Source organism: Podarcis liolepis (assembly GCF_965112155.1).
Source record: "Podarcis liolepis genome assembly, chromosome: 15".
In the NCBI taxonomy this organism is placed as follows: domain Eukaryota; kingdom Metazoa; phylum Chordata; class Lepidosauria; order Squamata; family Lacertidae; genus Podarcis; species Podarcis liolepis.
The window spans coordinates 13733157-13751086 of NC_139566.1; the positions used below are offsets into that span (position 1 = coordinate 13733157).

Genomic DNA, 17930 nt, shown 5'->3' on the forward strand with positions numbered 1-17930 from the left:
CTATGATTCAGACAAAGGGATGAAGATGCTTTGACTTTCGGTACCTGAGTTCCCACAGGGAGATGGGCCTGGTAAGAGAAGCAGCTTGGTGCAAAGTGGGGGTGGAGGGGACTCCAAGGGTTGGGACAAGGGCTGGAGGGAAGAAGGAGCCTTCCAAAAAGCCAAATGAGTTAGTATTGTAATGCTTCCCCCTGCTTTTTTTGTGAATGAGCTAAAGTGAAATGGTTCCTGAGCAGGCAGCGATTTAATAACATCATCTTTCTCTGTGTTTTCTTTGTAGCTAACAGTTCCCTGCTGGGAGGAGGCGGTGGTGAGTCTCCTAATTGATACCTTTTTCTTCTTCACAGCATTCAAATTAATATCTCTACTGGTTTGAAAGGGAGGGGGAAGGAAGCACAGGGTGCTGCGAGTTGGGTACTGCCTGTGGCTGTTCAGAATACATGAGATGCCCAGCTGGCTGAATCCCTGGAGAGCTGCTGCCAGTCAGTGGTGGACTAGATACAGTAGACAAGAAGCTGGACATAGTATAAAGCAGAAGGTTGTGATCTTAAGTTCAAGAACGGCACAATGTTAAATAAGTATGTCTTCCACAGTACATAACTTAGAGCATTTCATTACCAGGTGAGATAGCTTTTTAATTATTATTTTTAAAAAAGGGAAAAACAAATACTTGGAGAATAGGTCAATGAATCACCACTCATAATGAGGCAAAATAGAACCTCCGTCTGCAGGGGCACTCCACCTTTTGGTGACAGCTGATGGAGTCAAGCAGTACAAGAAGGGGTAACCAACATGGTGCTCCTCCATGTGTTGTTGTCCTACAACATGTTGTGTTATGCCACACCTCCACAGCATCCATTTTGTGACTGGCAACCCTAAAACTCTCTCAAAATTAAAAATGTGCCCCTTGGTCAGAAAAGGTTGGTCTACTCTGACTGGCAGCAGCTCTCCAGGGATTCAGCCAGAGAAAGGTGTTTTTTCACCTGGCTAGGCAGAACAAAACAAGTGTTTGGAAAGAATATAAATTTTGACTCTTGGTGTGTTGTTTATTTGGTTGTTTAATATTGTGCTACCCAGGGAGAGGACAGAAATCCCATTTTGTTTGCATTTTTATGTGGAGCTGCCAAATTTGTTCTTCTCAAAATGTTATGCAAACCAAAACACACATTCACTTTTCTGAATTTTGCAGTGCAATTCTCTAACCAAATAATATGCACAAAAATGCACATGTTGGGGGGAAATGTGGTTCAAAATGCGCACACTGATTAAAATAACATACAAAAATGCATTATAGTAGGATAATTTGCCTACAAAATTGTGCATATTAGTCAAAACTTCATATAAAATATTGATGGTTTTTTATGATTATCGTTTTTTAAAAACAATCAAGCTGTAAATTGCTGGGGAAATGGAAAACACTGAGAAACCAAAACAAATACAGACATCCTGAATGCTACCCCACCTTTCAGAGTGAGCCCTCACAAGGCAGTTTACAATCAAACAATTGAACAAACATGCAACAAAAACAGCATCTGATAAAACCATACATACAGGGAGCTGGCAAAATAAATAAAAGCCTGGACTAGATGTTCTTTAAAAGCTGAGCGTAGAGAGGCCAGACAGGGCCATTCAAAGGCTAGTGGGCTGTAGGGGATATGATGGAGGCAGGCAAACTGGGTGTTCAGAAAAAAAAGTGGGGCTAAACATCTATTGCTCCCCCTGCCCTCTGGGTCTTTCTGCCAATGAGAAAGTTCTGAGTTCTTTTGTGATGACTTCCTGGCTTGACATTGTGCTATAGAATATTCAAAGGGGGAGGGGGGAACCTGTGGACCACACTGAATTTGGATGAGTAAGGGCCCTCCCACCCACCCCCACTTATGTGTCCTTTCCTTTGCCCTTTTCCAAAATGGTGGGCATTGTCAGCATACTATGTGCTCTGAATAAGAAACTGCCTGCACTCCCCAGGGCTCTTCTGCAAAGGCTGCTCTCCATGCAAGTAGCAGGTTGTGCTTGGCTTTTGACATGGCACCTGGGAGGGCCAGCGACTCCCAGGATTTATCTGTAAAGCGGGGAGTGGAGGTCACGCTTGGCCAGTGGCAGCACATAGCTCTCCAAGATGCTCACGGCTCTCCAGGTGTTAGGCAGGCAGGTGTCCCCTGGTGCAGGTTGAGGTCGGCTTAGTTTTTGCTCACATATGGTACACAGACAGACACACACAGAGAGAGATGCACTTTCAGGAGGAGGACAGCTATGCGCCCTGGCAGCTGACATGCCCGGGATCACTGCAGCTAGTATTTCTGTGTGGTGTGTACACAGCCTTAAAACAAGAAATTAACCATCTTAATAAACAAACAAGTAAATAAATTCGAAAACAGTTTGACACCAGCAGAAGCACAAATAATGTAGCCATGAAATATTATAAAGCAACAGGGGGAAAACATATTTAAAACACAGCCACCATAAAAAATGTGGGATAATTATGGGATAATCCTATGCCTTTCTACTCAGGTGTGAGTCCTACTGAGTTGATTGGAACTTACTCTCAGGTAAGTTGAAGTTAGCTTTAACTACAGCAGTTATGCCACTTCAGAAGGGAATAACCATTTACCCATGAGCCCCAGCAAGTATGGCCAATGTCCAGGGGTGATGGGAGTTGTAGTTCAGCAAACAACTGGAGGGCCAAAGGCTCCCCCACACCCGATGAGCCTTCTTGAGGATTGGTACATTCTGTTAATTCTCCAGTTCAAGTAATCACATGGTGGAGACACCCTCTATGCAGATGCATGGTAGAATTATTCTTCCCCTGTCCTCCCCTCCCCCCAACTCCCAAGAAGGTTCATTGGATGAAGACAAGCCGAGAACAGTCACTCATGCAGAGAAGCAACAAACAGCCTCCTCTGGGGGCAGGGAATTTTGCTGCAGGCAGGGACTAATCCAACCATGCATGAGGCAGAGGTGCAGCAAAATTGCCTCCCTCTACCCCACCCCACCCACAAAAGGAGACTTTGGAAAGAGGCAAGTCCAGGGCAGTTACTCACGCAGAGAGACGGCAGGCATCCTTCTCTGTGGGTGGGCGATTTGGAGTTCACAGCAGCCTGCAGTTATTTGATTCATTCATTTACCTGGCCTGCTAACAATTCTCTTCGTGAACTTGCAGACTGGTTTAAAGGAAGAGCGGCTTTCTAGGGACTCCCAACACTGCAGAGATACAAGAGTGTGGGGAGGGGCTCCTCTCGAGTTGAAATGGCCCTCTGGCCAAGCCTGCTCTAACCTGCAGCACAGTGCCCCCCAGAGGCAAGGCTGCCCTTTACCAGTCTCTGCCACTACAGCCCCCTCATCTGTATCCCATCCATGCCACGCAGCGTAGGCCTCGCTGAGCCAAGATTTCACAAAGTCAAAGCCCAAGGTGGCAGGAGTCTGGAAGCCGAGCCAGCCAGCAGAAGAAAATTGCAAGGAAATGAAGGAGTCAGGCAAACAAACAAGCCCCATCCTGAGGCCACTCGCTCCCAGCGGCATCACTGCCAATGTTAATGGGTCCTTTATTTATGCCTGACCCGAAGTGATCCCATTTTATTTCCACTCTTTAAAGTCCTGGACCTGTCGCCAGTGTGCGTGGGGCTTTTTTTCGTACGGTGATAAACAAGAACCAACCGGGATTTATCCTCCCGTCCATTAACCTGTGATCTCACAGCTCGCAAATAAACGCTGAAGCTGCAGGCTGCCTAACGACCCACCCACCCACTCGCTCGCCCAACCTCTTCCTCAGCTTACCAGTCCTGCAGACACAGCAGCAAAGTGGGGGACAGGGATTGGCCGGGGGGGGGGCATAGCACAGCACAGCCAGCCTGGACAAAGAGGCTCCTTCTGTTCTGCAGCAGGGGAACCTAACAAGATTAGAAGAATCTGGCTTTCCAAGCATCTGGACCTCATGGTCTGAAAGAAAATGTGCCGCTCCCAAGAATCGAGTGTACAGTGGTACCTCGGGTTACATACTCTTCAGGTTACATACGCTTCAGGTTACAGACTCCGCTAACCCAGAAATAGTGCTTCAGGTAAAGAACTTCGTGCTCCAGTGGCACGGCGGCAGCAGGAAGCCCCATTAGCTAAAGTGGTGCTTCAGGTTAAGAACAGTTTCAGGTTAAGTACAGACCTCCGGAACAAATTAAGTACTTAACCTGAGGTACCACTGTACAAGGTGTGAGACAAAACATGCAGATTCTGAGAATCTAGTCCACAAGGACTGAGAGAAAACATGAAGCTGCTAAGAATCCAGCCTGCAAGGTCTGAGAGAATACGTGCCGATCTAAGGATCTAGTCCACATGGTTTGAGAAATATATGTTGGTAGTATACCAGGAACCTAGGCCTTGAAACAAGAGCTTTGGTATTAGCCTGGTGAGCTAGTTGCTGGTCACCAAGGAGTCGCAATCTCTTTGCCCTCTCCTCTTGTGCATGGAGAGTTGTGCAAAAAAGATTTAAGAGATTCATGGCTTTCCCTCTCCCACCTCTCTCACTGTATTAGTCATAGGATACTGCTCTTTTCTGAGTCAGACTACTTGGTCGCCGAGCTCAGTGTTGTCTGCAGTGACTGGCAGCTAGGGACATCAGGAGGCAGCAATTTCCATCTCATCCTGTGTTCGTCACAATCAGTTCTGTTTCTGTTCCACTGCAGTTCGGCTGTCCCACTTAGGTCATTAATTTCAATGCATGTTGATGGAAGGGAAATGCCATGAACATAACGTTTGCAGACTAAAACAAAAACAAAAAACCCTGCAACAGCAAACACCACTTGTATTTGCTTGTGCGATTTCTGGTCCTGACCTTAGACGAACATCCAAATTGTGTCAAATTCCTCTCCCGTTTCCAACAGAATTCTCTTACATCCAGGCTTTCAGGCAGTGGGCATTCTCAGCACTATCTGAGGGTGCCAGGGATTGAACCTGGGACCTTTTGCACGTCAAGCAGATGCTCTGCTACCGAGCTTCAGTTCTTGAAGCTTGAGCTTATTTAGTAGAGGAGTAATTCATGACTGGCTGTGGCCCAGACTGTGTCCTTCCCCCATTTCTGTCGCAGAATGCATCTCACTTAGCAAGCACACCTGCTGTTCAGTGTTGCTGGAATGTCAATCAACTCCCTACCTTTTGCAACCACGGTAATTCCCCACCAACAACACTGGGCAGTGCTGAGTGGGTGGGAGCAACAAATGAACACAGGAAGCTGCCTTGTCAAGCCATTGGCCCACCCAGCTCAGGACTCTCTACAAGAACTAGCAAGTTCTCGCCAAGGTTTCATGCAGGGGTATGTCTACCTGGGCATGCCAGGGATTGATGCTCTACCACGGAGCTAGGCAGGTGCAAGAAAGCATGCAGGTAGAATCCCTCCAGGCAGCTCCCTCCTATGCTTCCAAGTGATCGACTTAGCTCTCTGCTTGGAGCAACAAAAGGCATCCTAGGGAAATAAGTTAAAAAAATTGTCCAGGATCACCTTAGAGACCAACTACCGTGGTGCCTCGCAAGACGAAATGTATCCGTTCCACGAGTCTCTTCGTCTTGCGGTTTTTTCGTCTTGCGAAGCACGGCTATTAGCGGCTTAGCGGCTATTAACGGCTTAGCGGCTTTAAGAAAAAGGAAACAAACTCGCAAGAACTCGCAAGACGTTTCGTCTTGCGAAGCAAGCCCATAGGGAAATTCTTGCGGAACGACTCAAAAAACGGAAAACTCTTTCGTCTTGCAAGTTTTTCGTCTTGCGAGGCATTCGTCTTGCGAGGTACCACTGTAAGTAGTTCTGGGTATAAGCTTTCATGGGCATGCACACATCTTCAGATACCTGCATGCACATGAAAGCTTATACCCAGAACTACTTAGTTGGTCTCTAAGGTGCTACTGGACAAATTTTTTATTAATTTATTTCAACTGTGTCAGACCAACACGGCTACCTACCTGAATCTAGAATCCTATGGAAAGGTAGCTTTCATTCCCCACCACCACCACATCCCAGGCCACGCCATTGCACTCGCTCTGCAGGGAGCCTTCTGTGTAGACCACACACCTGGTTGCTTAGGGTGGAGAAGGTGCTGAAATAGTGTGCCCAGTCTCCAGAGCTGGAGCTTATCCAGGTGTGCTTTCTCTGTCTGATTGCATGTTTTCCTCTGCCAATACAGGGGACGCTGTATTGCACATGCTTTGCATGCAAAAGAACCTGCGGTTCAATCCCAGCATCTCCAGGAAGGGCAGTGGAGCAGCAGGGCAGTTTGTCTGAAACTTTGTAGAAGCTGCTGCCAGTCTGTGTGGACAGTAATAAGCTGGGTGGATACCAGGAACTGAGCTAGACCATTTTCTGTGTTTCCAAATTTGCATTTAGATATATGAATTACCATCGGAGTATTTTATGCAAATCCAGTTCTTCATTTGCTTTCCCCTCTCTCTTTTTGGTGATGCATTTCCTCTTTATGGTGGTGGTGAAGTGTAGACCACATGACAAATGTCTGGGAGTAAACAGGAATGTTTTTAACTTCTTCCTGGAAGTTAGTAATGAGGGGAATAGTTGCACCTCACCAAGGAGAGCATTCCGCAGCTAGGGAGCCACCATCAATAAGTCCCTGTAATGGGTCAACACCACCAGGCATCAGTCAGCAGTGGCACCAGCAACAGGGCCTTCCTGCTGACTGTAGGAAGCAAAGTAGGTGATAATGCTGTCACCCCTCCCCTAAATTAAAACGGAGTGGTATCCAAGATTCTACTTAAACTAAGCCCATTGAAATGAATGGAGCTAAGTGAATCACACTCGTTAATTTCAGTGGGTCTGTTCTGATTAGGCAGGGCCTCAGACGTTGCACAGGTCCTTACACCTAGAATTGCTGCCTGAATCACCGCAGTTCAGCCCCTGCTTATCTCCCCACACACAATTGCTCTTGAGTGTTGTGCTAGCAAACCAACTGCAACTGCTTTCTTTCTTTAAATAAATAAATAAAATCAACTTCAGAAGCTTTAATCTTACGATGAATCTGAGCTGTTGTTATTTCAGGGTAGCGGCAACTCACAATGCATTCAGCAACATTTATTATCTGAACTGGCATCCTCCGCCCTTCACAGATCTAACCTCTGGAGAGAGAGAGAGAGAGAGAGAGAGAGAGAGAGAGAGAGAGAGAGAGAAGGGAGGGAGAAAGCGAGAGACAGCGGAGGGGGGGGCAATGGGGCATAATCTTCAAAACCGCAAAAATAATTTCATGTACGAAGTTCATTTTTGTATAGTAAAAAAAAATACTATTCATGAGCTTTTAACACTCTTCCTCTCTTCCTCCTAAAGCTCATAGAATTATGTGCAAATAATTAACACCATTCGGGATTGCACTCATAAGTTCCTCTATCCCCAGCCCCTCACTAGCTCCCCCTTTCTCTCCTGGTTTTAAAAGGCACACACATACCCTGGGCAAAACAGGGGTGATTAGACTAGGAGCCACAGGGCTCAGTCGTTACCATCTGGAATGAAAAAACAAGGTAGCCTTTTTTTTATATAGCCCATGACCATAGTAATTTATCAACCCTGAGTAGCTTTCAATGAAAAACATACCTTAATCATGTAAACAAATAGTCAAAAATACACACTATCCATATGGGGGTTTCACAGCTTTTATCCAATTATATACCAACATTTTGGCATGTTATATACCAAAACTTTCCTCATTTAGTCTGCTATCTTACACTGATCAGTGATCAATAATCTCTCTGCTGGGCTGGTATAAAGCAATACTCACCCATTCTTATCTGCCAGCATGGTTCCTCCCAATTACTTGTGTGTCTTAAAATAGGTTGGACGGTAGCATCCTGAGGGATTAAACTAAGTACTTCCCCCCAAAAAAAGAATATGACCTAGTAAAATTATTAGCCATGGTGGCTGTCAGTTCTGAGTTGCTTTCACTCAAAAAAAATTATTTAGCTGTATAAATAATGATAATAATTGCCAGAAATAAATAGTAATCCAATACGAGCAAGAAAGTGACAAAAGAACTTGTCAAATGCAATATATATTTTATGTGAAGTAAAAAAATCAGAGAGAAGAAAGCGAAAGAGAACAATACATCCTCAAGAATATTTTTAGTATTACGCTACTGCATCGCTACTATACCTTCATTCAGAAATCCGCAAAGAAGAAAAAGTTAGGTACAAGGTTCCCTCCAAAGTTTTAACGCCTTGTAAAAGTAATTGTCATCATTCTCTACTACTTCAAGGACAGATTCAGAGCCGTCTTCGTCACCTTGGTTGTCGCAACGTTGTATATGGCATCTTGCCATGCACATCAAACCATTCTTCATGCAAATAGGCAGCTCTCCTGGACAGTTGTGGATACATTGTCTGTGGTGGCCCAAAGCTTATTTTGGGGTGCACACCCTATCGTTTTATACATATTTTGGCTCTGACTAGATTATCTGCTATTGTATCCAACATTCGTTCTATTGAGAGTGGTAGCTGGTTCCTACTGGGGGCTGGTGGGACGGAAGGCAGGAGGGCCAACAGTAGGTGGAGCCAGTGAGCCACTGGCAGGCAGAGTCACAGCCAATGGCAGGCAGAGCCAACTAATTCTAGTTTTGTCACCATCCTCCTCTCTTAACAAGGGTCAACACTGAGACCAAGGAGGAGAAAGCTGAGAGCCAGTGCTGCCCCCTGGACTGAATCTAAGAAAGAAGGCAAGTAGGTGGGAGCTGGTTTAGGGCAGACTGAAGTTGGTGGAGCAGTGCCCCCTTCACCCAAATGAACATACCTCCACTGCCTGTTGAACTGAAATTAATGGGCATAACTAACATGGGTTCATTAATATCAGTGGGTCTACTGTCAGTAGAATTTAATTTAATACAGCCCTAGGACTGAGTTGAATCGACCCCATTCTAAGGTCAATGTAACTGGAGAGGAATTGGGTTAACAGATGAAGCTTTGCACCAGGAGTGTTACCTAAGCAGATACATGATTCATCGCTGATCAATGTCAGGTAGCAGGCTAAATTAGGAAAATGTTGGCATATAATATGTAGAAGCTCCTCAGCCTTCATGAACAATTTTATCCAAAAGTGAAATCTGAAAAATGAGATCTTAGTGTACACTAGGGTAGAGTTTCTACCCACAAATCCTCCCTATTCTTCATCCAGGTACTCAAGGATAAGGCAGCTGAAAACACTGTAGCGGGAACAGTGAGAGGCATGGCCTGGGGAGAAGGGGTGTGGCCAAGGAAGGGCATGACATGCGGAAAGTCCCCAGGGCCTGACAATGAGGCTTGGAAGGCCACATCTGGCTCCCAGCCCTGAGGATTCCCACCCCAGTGTAGACAGAACTGAGATGGATGGACCAATGGTATGATTGAAAGTAGGTGGCTCCCTATACTCCTTTGTAGGCCTAGATGAAATAAGTACAGCATGCATACAAATGTTGCGCTTCATCTCTGAGCTGTGGGGCTCTAGACATGCGCCTAGTCGGTGGAGAAGAGGCTAAGTGCATTCATTGTTCCTGCCATTAAAGTCTCTTTGCCAAATGCTGTGCGATCTTTTTCCCTGGATAGCCAAAAGATATTCAGCCCACCAGAGCGGGGAGCGGAATTAAACTCCTAATCAGCAAAATAGCTCGATGCTTTAAAAAGAGAAAGAGAGAGAGAGAGAACAAAATCAATTTCTCCATCTCCAGAAGGATATGCGTATATCTCCCCCTAAATGGGAAGTGACAGCACTCACTTAAAACCAGGGTAAGATTGATGCCACAGAGAGCAATCCTCCTGACAACTGGGGACGCTTTTTGCTGCTACTGGAGGGGCTAAAAATAGCTCTTGCAAAATGCTTCTGTGGGGGCACATCTGCGAGTGTGTTCATCCAGATGTTCCTCCAACACCTGGAAGCAGAATGGGCTTGAATATTTGTGGATACAGACAGATATAGATATATATGAATGGCGGGAAAACACGCGGTTGGGAAAACTGCAGGATGAACCACTTGAAAACAAAAATGGATTGCGCAAGCACGTAAATGTACTCCCTAAAAGGTAAATCCAGCCCCCCGTCGCCCCCCAAAAAATCTGGGTGAAAGGTGATAAAAACAAAGAGTAGAAAAATAGATGTATAGATAATACGTTTCGGTTCCACAAAGCTTAAAGATGGCCATTCCTTTTGAGCTTTTGCACAGCTGAAGACCCCTTGGGCTTTTGGTCACTTGCAAAAGCTTGCTGAAGTGAGCACTGATAGCTTCTGGTGACAGGTGGCTGTTAGGAAATGCACACACCCAATGATTAATGCAGTGCTATCAATGGCTACAACCCCAGTGGCTGTGTTCTGCCTCCACTGTCAGAGGGAGCAATGCTTCTGAATGCCAGCTGCTGGGAACCACAGGAGGGAGAGTGCTGCTGCGTTTGGGTCCTGCTTGCAGGCTTCCCATTGGAGCAACTGTTGGGCCATAGTGAGAACGGGACGCAGGGCTAGATCCAGAAAGTTCTTTGTACGTCTCTGCGTAAATACAGTGCTCTGAACATTAAATAATGCAAAGCACATACCCTCCAACATTTGAAAATAAGGACGTCCTATTCCATAAGAACAACAGCAGTAATAATTTTATTATTTATACCCCAGCCACTCTGGGTGGCTTCCAACATATATAAAAACGTAACAAAGCATTAAACATTTAAAAACTTCCCTATGCAGGGCTGCCTTCAGATGTCTTCTAAAGGTTGTTTAGTTTAGTTACTTATCTACCTTTGCTCCAGGGTCGCATAAATCCATGCCCTCCCAACATTTCTCTGATGAAAATAGGGGTGAAAAGCAGAGGCGGAGCTAGCTGCTCCGGCACCCGGAGCAGCGTGCACCCAGGGGGCAGGGCTAGCCGCCCACGGGGGCAGGGTGAGTGTCCCAGGGGGGTGGGGCGAGTGTCCCAGGGGTGCACTGCCTGCCGCGAGCCTCCCGGGGGCATCGCCCACGGCAAGCATCCGGGGGTGGTGGTGCAGCAATGTCACCCCCCTCAGGGATGGCACCCCAGGCAGTCTGCCCCCACCCACCCCCTTCCTACGCCCCTGGTTCTAAGGAAAAGCAGGACATAAAGGTAAAGGTACCCCTGACCATTAGGTCCACTCGTGGCCGACTCTGGGGTTGCGGCACTCATCTTGCTTTATTGGCCGAGGGAGCCGGCGTACAGCTTCCGGGTCATGTGGCCAGCATGACTAAGCCACTTCTGGCAAACCAGAGCAGCACACGGAAACGCCATTTACCTTCCTGCTGGATCAGTACCTATTTATCTTTGACGTGCTTTCGAACTGCTAGGTTGGCAGGAGCAGGGACTGAGCAACGGGAGCTGAACCCGTTGCGGGGATTCGAACCGCCGACCTTCTGATCGGCAAGTCCTAATTTGGGATTGTCTCTGGAAAATAGGGATGCTTGGAAGGTCTGTAAAGTATTACAAGCTACTTGAATTCTCTCTCTCTCTCTGTCACACACACACACACACACACACACACACACACACACACACACCACAGATTATCATGGTAACCACGCTTGCAGCCTTTTCAAAGCAGGAAATAGCTTTTATTCCAGTTAGGTGAGTTCATGGTACACTGTGGCCTCCACAAAGACATACTTTCTGAAGATTTATCTGCACAGAAGTGTCTTGTAATATCTTAACAAGACTCTCTTGGGGGGCGCTGCTTCCTATACCGGACTTACAACCCATCCCCAGAGTTTATCAGTTTTAAGGTTGAGGGAGATGAGCTCCCTCTGTCCTGCTAACATTCTTCAGCTCTGCAGAAGACACAGCTCTTCACCCTGGCCTGTCAAGCTTCCTTTGACACCTGAGCAATAGATTTTCAGATCCCATCCTATTCCTGGAAGTGTAATTTGTTTTAAACTGTTTTTCCTGCTCAATTTTAAATTCCTGTAACCTGTTCTATGGTGAAGGGCGGGTAAGAAATTGAATCATTAATAGCAATAATGCTATTAATTTCTGAATTTAACAAGAAAGAAAAGGGGAAATGGGGGGAAAACCAGGAAAAGATGAAACAAAATTAAAGAACAAAAAGGGGGGAAATAGCTATAAATCATAACAATGACCTATGAGCAATTTTATTTATCAGTGGCACAATGGCCATTACAAAACACGGGACTAGCCCATATACTGCACCAACAACTACAGATTGGTTGTGGCAAATCTAAACTGCTATGACAAACACCAGGGAAACAGATATAAAAGGTAATATAAAAATAATACTTATAATAGACCACCATCAGTTCACATTGCAGATAACAATTTTATAAATCCAGCGATGATGGATTGACTTAGAATTGGGTGCTTCAAGTTGAGATGGGCTAGGAGTGGAGGTTTTTAACTTGCAGCTGTGTCATTGGTAACATTGTTTTTGGTTCTTTTACTTACCCCAGAATTATCCCCAGAAAGGGTAAACCCAGATTAATGAGAAAAAAGCCACAGAATTGTCACCAAGTTCAAGTCAGAGAACCTAAGTTAGACGTGTCTATTAACTTCAGTGGCAGATAGGTAGCCGTGTTGGTCTGCCATAGTCAAAATAAAAAAATTCCTTCCAGTAGCACCTTAAAGACCAACTAAGTTAGTTCTTGGTATGAGCTTTCGTGTGCATGCACACTTCTTCAGATACACAGTTATTTTAACTTCAGTGGGTTTCCTCTGAGTCGGACTGGCAATGGAGGCAACCCTTGGGGTGGAGTTTCAATGCCGACGGTGTCATGCGGATGCTGCAGACAGCTTAACATGGATGTTTAGGACCAATCCCACAATAACTCCCAACGCCCTTTAAGCACACCCTTCATCCACGCATCCCGGCTCTTCTCTCTCCCCCCCTCCCTTCCCATCCATTGCACTCTAGTGTCACTCCCCAGACGTCCTTGTCCAGAAGTACAATTAAGCCCATTACCTTGGATTTTATTTTCCTGCCTTTAAAAGTTGTTTTGCAATCAAATTAAAAAGAGAGGAAGAAAGATGGGGAGCGGGGCGGGCGGGGGAATTGGGGGAAGGAAAGCTGCCCTTCCGTTAATGCACTCTCGCGCTGCTAAGTGCCATAAATCTCGCCGTGGCGTTAAAAAGCTGGACCTCGGAACTCGGCTATTTCACAAAAATCTGCCATAAATCTCTGTCAAGCCAAGCTAATGAAGAGAACAACAAACTGTCAATAGGGGAAGCTTCCAGAGGGGCCCCTCCCTGCTGTCCCTTATATCTTCTCACACCGGACGTCAAGCTGGTGCTTTTTAGAAAAGAAAAGAAGAAAAAACAGTGTTTAAGGCAAGGGGCCAATTGCTTCCACTACCCCATTAACGGATGCATTACGGTAGGAGCATGTGGGGGGCTGCCTTTAGCACCAAAGACAGCCAAAGAGCTGGATTTTAAACCCCCACGAATCTGCAGCAGCCTCTACTTCAGCTCTGCAAGAAGTGAGATGATGCTCAAGGAAACAGCTATGGATGGACCGCTGGGCATTGCCTGTCCAACTGCTTTCCATGCTAGGCATGCTCCAAGGCACCACAGGCCTGTGGCCAGGGATTTTGTGCGGAGGGGGTGCCTGAAGCAGGCGAGGAATCGTTGCAATGCAGCCAGAACAGAAATACAGGTAGCCTGATATGTTAACGTTACTGAACAAGCTTCAGTATTCACCCAACTGAAGTATCCTAGAATTTAAAAACTAAGGGCCTAGCGCCTGTCAGTCGTCCTCCTAGTTTGCATTCATTGGCCAGAACGCTGGAAGGGGTGAGAAAGTTGACTCCTTGGAGCTCCTTCATACGGCCTGTTTATTGAGCGTTCACCCTGTTTGCTTACACACAGGTTAAGCTATATCCAGTCTTTGCTGAGCATTCCTTCTGATTTGTTTGTGGGGAGTTCATATGACAATCAGCATTCATTGGCTTGCACAGTGTTTATACACCTTCCCATGAATCATCTGTTCATCCCACACTTTTCACTGCATTTTCCCACCATCACATCCCCTATCCACAAAAAGCCCATTGTTTTTGGTTAATCAGTCGTCTACTGTTTATTTTTTTAAAGTGGGTTTCTTGCAGTGAGTTGACAGAGTGCTTTAATCCACTTTAATTGTGCAGGTCTAAATTTCTGGTATGTGATTGAATTCCTTCCTGCACAATGCTGACAGGCTAGAGGTGACCTTAGTGGGCCGTTTCGGAGAATGCTGTCTGCACACCCTTTTCTTTTATCTGTGCAAGGCAATTATTTGCTTGCTGGTTTGTTTATAGAGCACCACCGTGTCTTGCTTGTGGGCTTCTTACAGGCATTTTGTGGGCCTACGGTGACCACGCGGCCTACTTTATAGAGGACAGACCTTTATTGGAAGATATCGTACATATTTTGAAGAGCTGGCTGGTCTACGTGTGGTTTAAATAGAGAAAACTGTAAGGAGGAAAGGCAGGAGGGACCCTATAGGCTGAGCTGGCACACAGATCATCTGGTCTTCCCCACTACGGCAATACAGTGGTACCTCGGGTTAAGTACTTAATTCGTTCTGGAGGTCTGTACTTAACCTGAAACTGTTCTTAACCTGAAGCACCACTTTAGCTAATGGGGCCTCCTGCCGCTGCCGCGCCGCCGGAGCACGATTTCTGTTCTCACCTTGAAGCAAAGTTCTTAACCTGAAGCACTATTTCTGGGTTAGCGGAGTCTGTAACCTGAAGCGTATGTAACCTAAAGCGTATGTAACCCGAGGTACCACTGTATGTATTTTACTTCTACATCTATGCATATATATTAGCATAAGATTTTATGCAAATCTGTCTCCTCTGCTCATAGAATCATAGAATTGTTGTGTTGGGTCATCTTGTCCAACCCCCTGCAATGCAGGAATATGCAGCTGTCCCAAAAGGGGATCGAACCAGCAACCTTGGCATTATTAGCACCATGCTTTAACCAACCAAGCTATCCAGGCGAGGCAATGCATTCCATACTTTTTGATGATGCATAAGCAACCTCCTTAGGTTGGCCACTGTGGTCGTAAGGTGCTTTGTGGCCTAAAACTAGGCTTAATAAATAGATATCTAAGCAGGATGGTGAACTACATAGAGCTCTTCTTATATTCATTGGTTTAGCCCAGGGGTGGGGAACCAGTGGGCCTTCCAGTACTTGTTGGGGCCACCTTTCCCATTAGCCTCAGCAAGCATAGCCAACAATCAGGGATAATGGGAGCTGTAGTCCAATGACCACACGCTCCCACCTCCTCGTTTAACCAGAAGAACAAATTCCTTCCTAGCTTTTAACATAGAGCAAGGCAAGCTGTTGCAGTGTGAATGAATATCGGATGCAGAAGACAGAGAAGAGCATTCATCAATGTGAAAGGTGTGCCCTGTGGTGAGAAACTAGGCAATTGCCTTTGATATGAGGCTATGGGCGTCCCTACTTTCATCTGCCAAATGTTGGGGGCTATGTTGGCTATAGAGATGTGCAGATCCTTCACTTTTGTTTTTGCTCTGGTTCTCAATCTCCCCCCCCCCCATCTTCAGTTTTCCACATTTGTATATAAGTTTGCGACTTACTTAATTTTTAAACGTTCTCATGAAAACTCATCAGCATTTCTGTGCAAATTTCTCCTAACATTTGTGTGTGTGTGTGTGCGCGCGTGCGCGCAATTGTGCCTGACATAAACATTTTTGCAAAAGCATTTTTTTCTATAATATAATGCATTTTTGTATGTTATTGTCACTAATACATGCATTTTAAATGCTCACTTCACCCTAGGATACATTATTTTTGGTTGGAGGACTTCACTGCAAAATTCACAAATTTGGGAGGGATGGCTGTGCTTCTGTTCGTGCATTGTTGGAATAGCGTGAAATTTGCTATATTTGCCTTTTAAGTGTGAAATTAATTGAATTCCTCCCCCCATCCCTAGTCCAATACCATGTTCTTTATTCATCCTGGACTTGTGGTTTGGGTAAAATATAAGTGGAAAGGTGGTTTATAAATGAGATAAATAAAAATGAATGAACAAATCAGTGGTTAGGTATGAGGCTGATGGCATCTTTACATCATGGACTTTTAAATGTTAGAATATCCCTCCTCCCCAGGAATCCCTATAAACTCTAATTCTGTAAGACAGTGGCTTCCAAGCTTTTTCCCCACAAACTACTTGAAAATCATTAATTTTTATGCCTCTTGTGTCAGTTACAATGTGTGGTGCTAGATACTGTGTTTTTAATTGCATTTCTATTGCTGCTTTTATTTCTTCTATATTGTATTTTATTGTATTACAGTTTGAATTGCAATGCGGTTAGACACAATATAAGCAATAAAAGTACAATTAAAAATCAATATGAATGTTTCTTAAGCAGCAAATCCACAGGTGCCCGGGGCACCTGAATTACCATTGTGGCCACTGATGGTCCACGGGCCGCAATTTGGGAACCCCCTGCTGTAAAGGGTGGATGTGTTGAGGATAAGCGTTTTGTAATTTTATAAGCTTTGTGACTTTGCTGCTCAGTTAATTTTTTGAAAAATAAACAAACACAGGCTGTGGTGTGTTTTATGTGTTGTGAATTTGCTGTTATTTTTATTGATTATAATCTAGTAATGATTTATTGTAATTGGTGGGAGTGGTTTTCTGCTTATCATTTGCTGGTTTTGAGAGTTGCTTTTTATCGTGCAATACTATATTTCAAATGGATTATTGAATATGACTTCAATTGATTTAAGTTGTTTCTTTTCATAGACACATTTTTCATTATGACATTCGCGTTGGATCTGATTGTTGTAAGATGTGCGATCGTTGTTATATATTTTGTCACTTCTGTGGCTTAAAAACTGTCCCGTGTTGTAGCAAAGTGGATGAAATGAAATGAAATATGGGGAAAGAATCCTTCTGAGCACCCTCACTAAACCACAGTTCCCAAGCCATGATAGTTGGCATAATATAAAATCAGCATAAATTTGCAGTAGAGATCCAAACAGACAATCGGGGTTTGGGGAAAGAGGGGAAGGTCAAGGTGGTATGATACCATTGCTGACAACTGTATGCACACCTTTGCAGGTTTTTTGTGCCGTTTCAAAAGCCTGTTTTAAGAGCAGCCATAGCTGGGGTGAGGATCGAAGCACACTCCTTTAAAATGGCTGTCTGTTTAGATCTACTGTTGACTGTGTTTACTGGTCTTGTATAACTTTGGCCACCATGACTTTCCAAGGAAGGAGTAAATTGGATTGTGGTGGGTATGGAAGAATGGAGAACAGAGAAAGGGGAAATGTAGGATGAAGAAATCAGAATGAGAAGAGAGGAGAAAGTGGGTTGACTTATATTGCTCCCTCTAATAACAAACTATGGTGGTGAGTGCCGATGGAAATTGAGCTGTAAAGGGGCCTTTGAGAAACAATATAAACAGCGTGTTCTGGGGAACCTTGAGGTTTACAGAAGTAAAACTCTCTTTTTTTTAAGCCTTAGAGTGCAAAGCAACAACAGCCTAGTGAAGACTAAACATGCTTCAATAGGTAAGGAATGCAGTGTGTCAGTTTGAAAGAGGAGGGAAGGGAAATCCAGGGGAGTGGAGAGTGGGATGCCCTGCGCAAAAGGAATAACTGGCCAGAAGTCTGAAGAGGAATACTGTGTGAGGATATATACTGCAACAATTAGTTGTCTAGGTCTTAGGTGTGGTTACATGTTAAAAAATTGGCTACTTCACCTCCCCTGTATATTTTTAAGTGAAAACATAAGGAGATCAAAGCTATTCAAGTTAGCATTCTTTATATGCAGTTTGACATCCCCTGCCTTTTGTAGGTTTTGTGGACCTTTACAGTAAAGTGAAATGTTATAAGCGTGTAAAAATGGAACACCAGAAAATTAATTATTTTTTAAAATGTACCAGTGAAGGATATGAAAACTTAAAATGGGAAAGATTCAAAGACTGGGTTGTAGCCAGTGTTGGTCCTACTCAGAATAGACCTGTTGAAATTAATAAAT

General features: G+C 44.8%; 1 protein-coding gene across 5 annotated transcripts in view; it reads left to right on the forward strand.

Moving 5' to 3' along the window:
- MACROD1 (mono-ADP ribosylhydrolase 1) overlaps positions 1 to 17930 on the forward strand; it is a 309233-nt gene that overhangs the window by 228466 nt on the left and 62837 nt on the right. For 3 of the 5 annotated variants that reach the window (XM_083477837.1, XM_083477836.1, XM_083477839.1), the window contains exon 4: positions 281 to 310. The exons of the other annotated variants lie outside the window; for them this stretch is intronic. In XM_083477837.1, coding sequence (XP_083333963.1) covers positions 281 to 310 — 30 coding nt within the window. The remainder of the gene's footprint in view (positions 1 to 280; positions 311 to 17930) is intronic. 5 annotated transcript variants of the gene reach the window in all.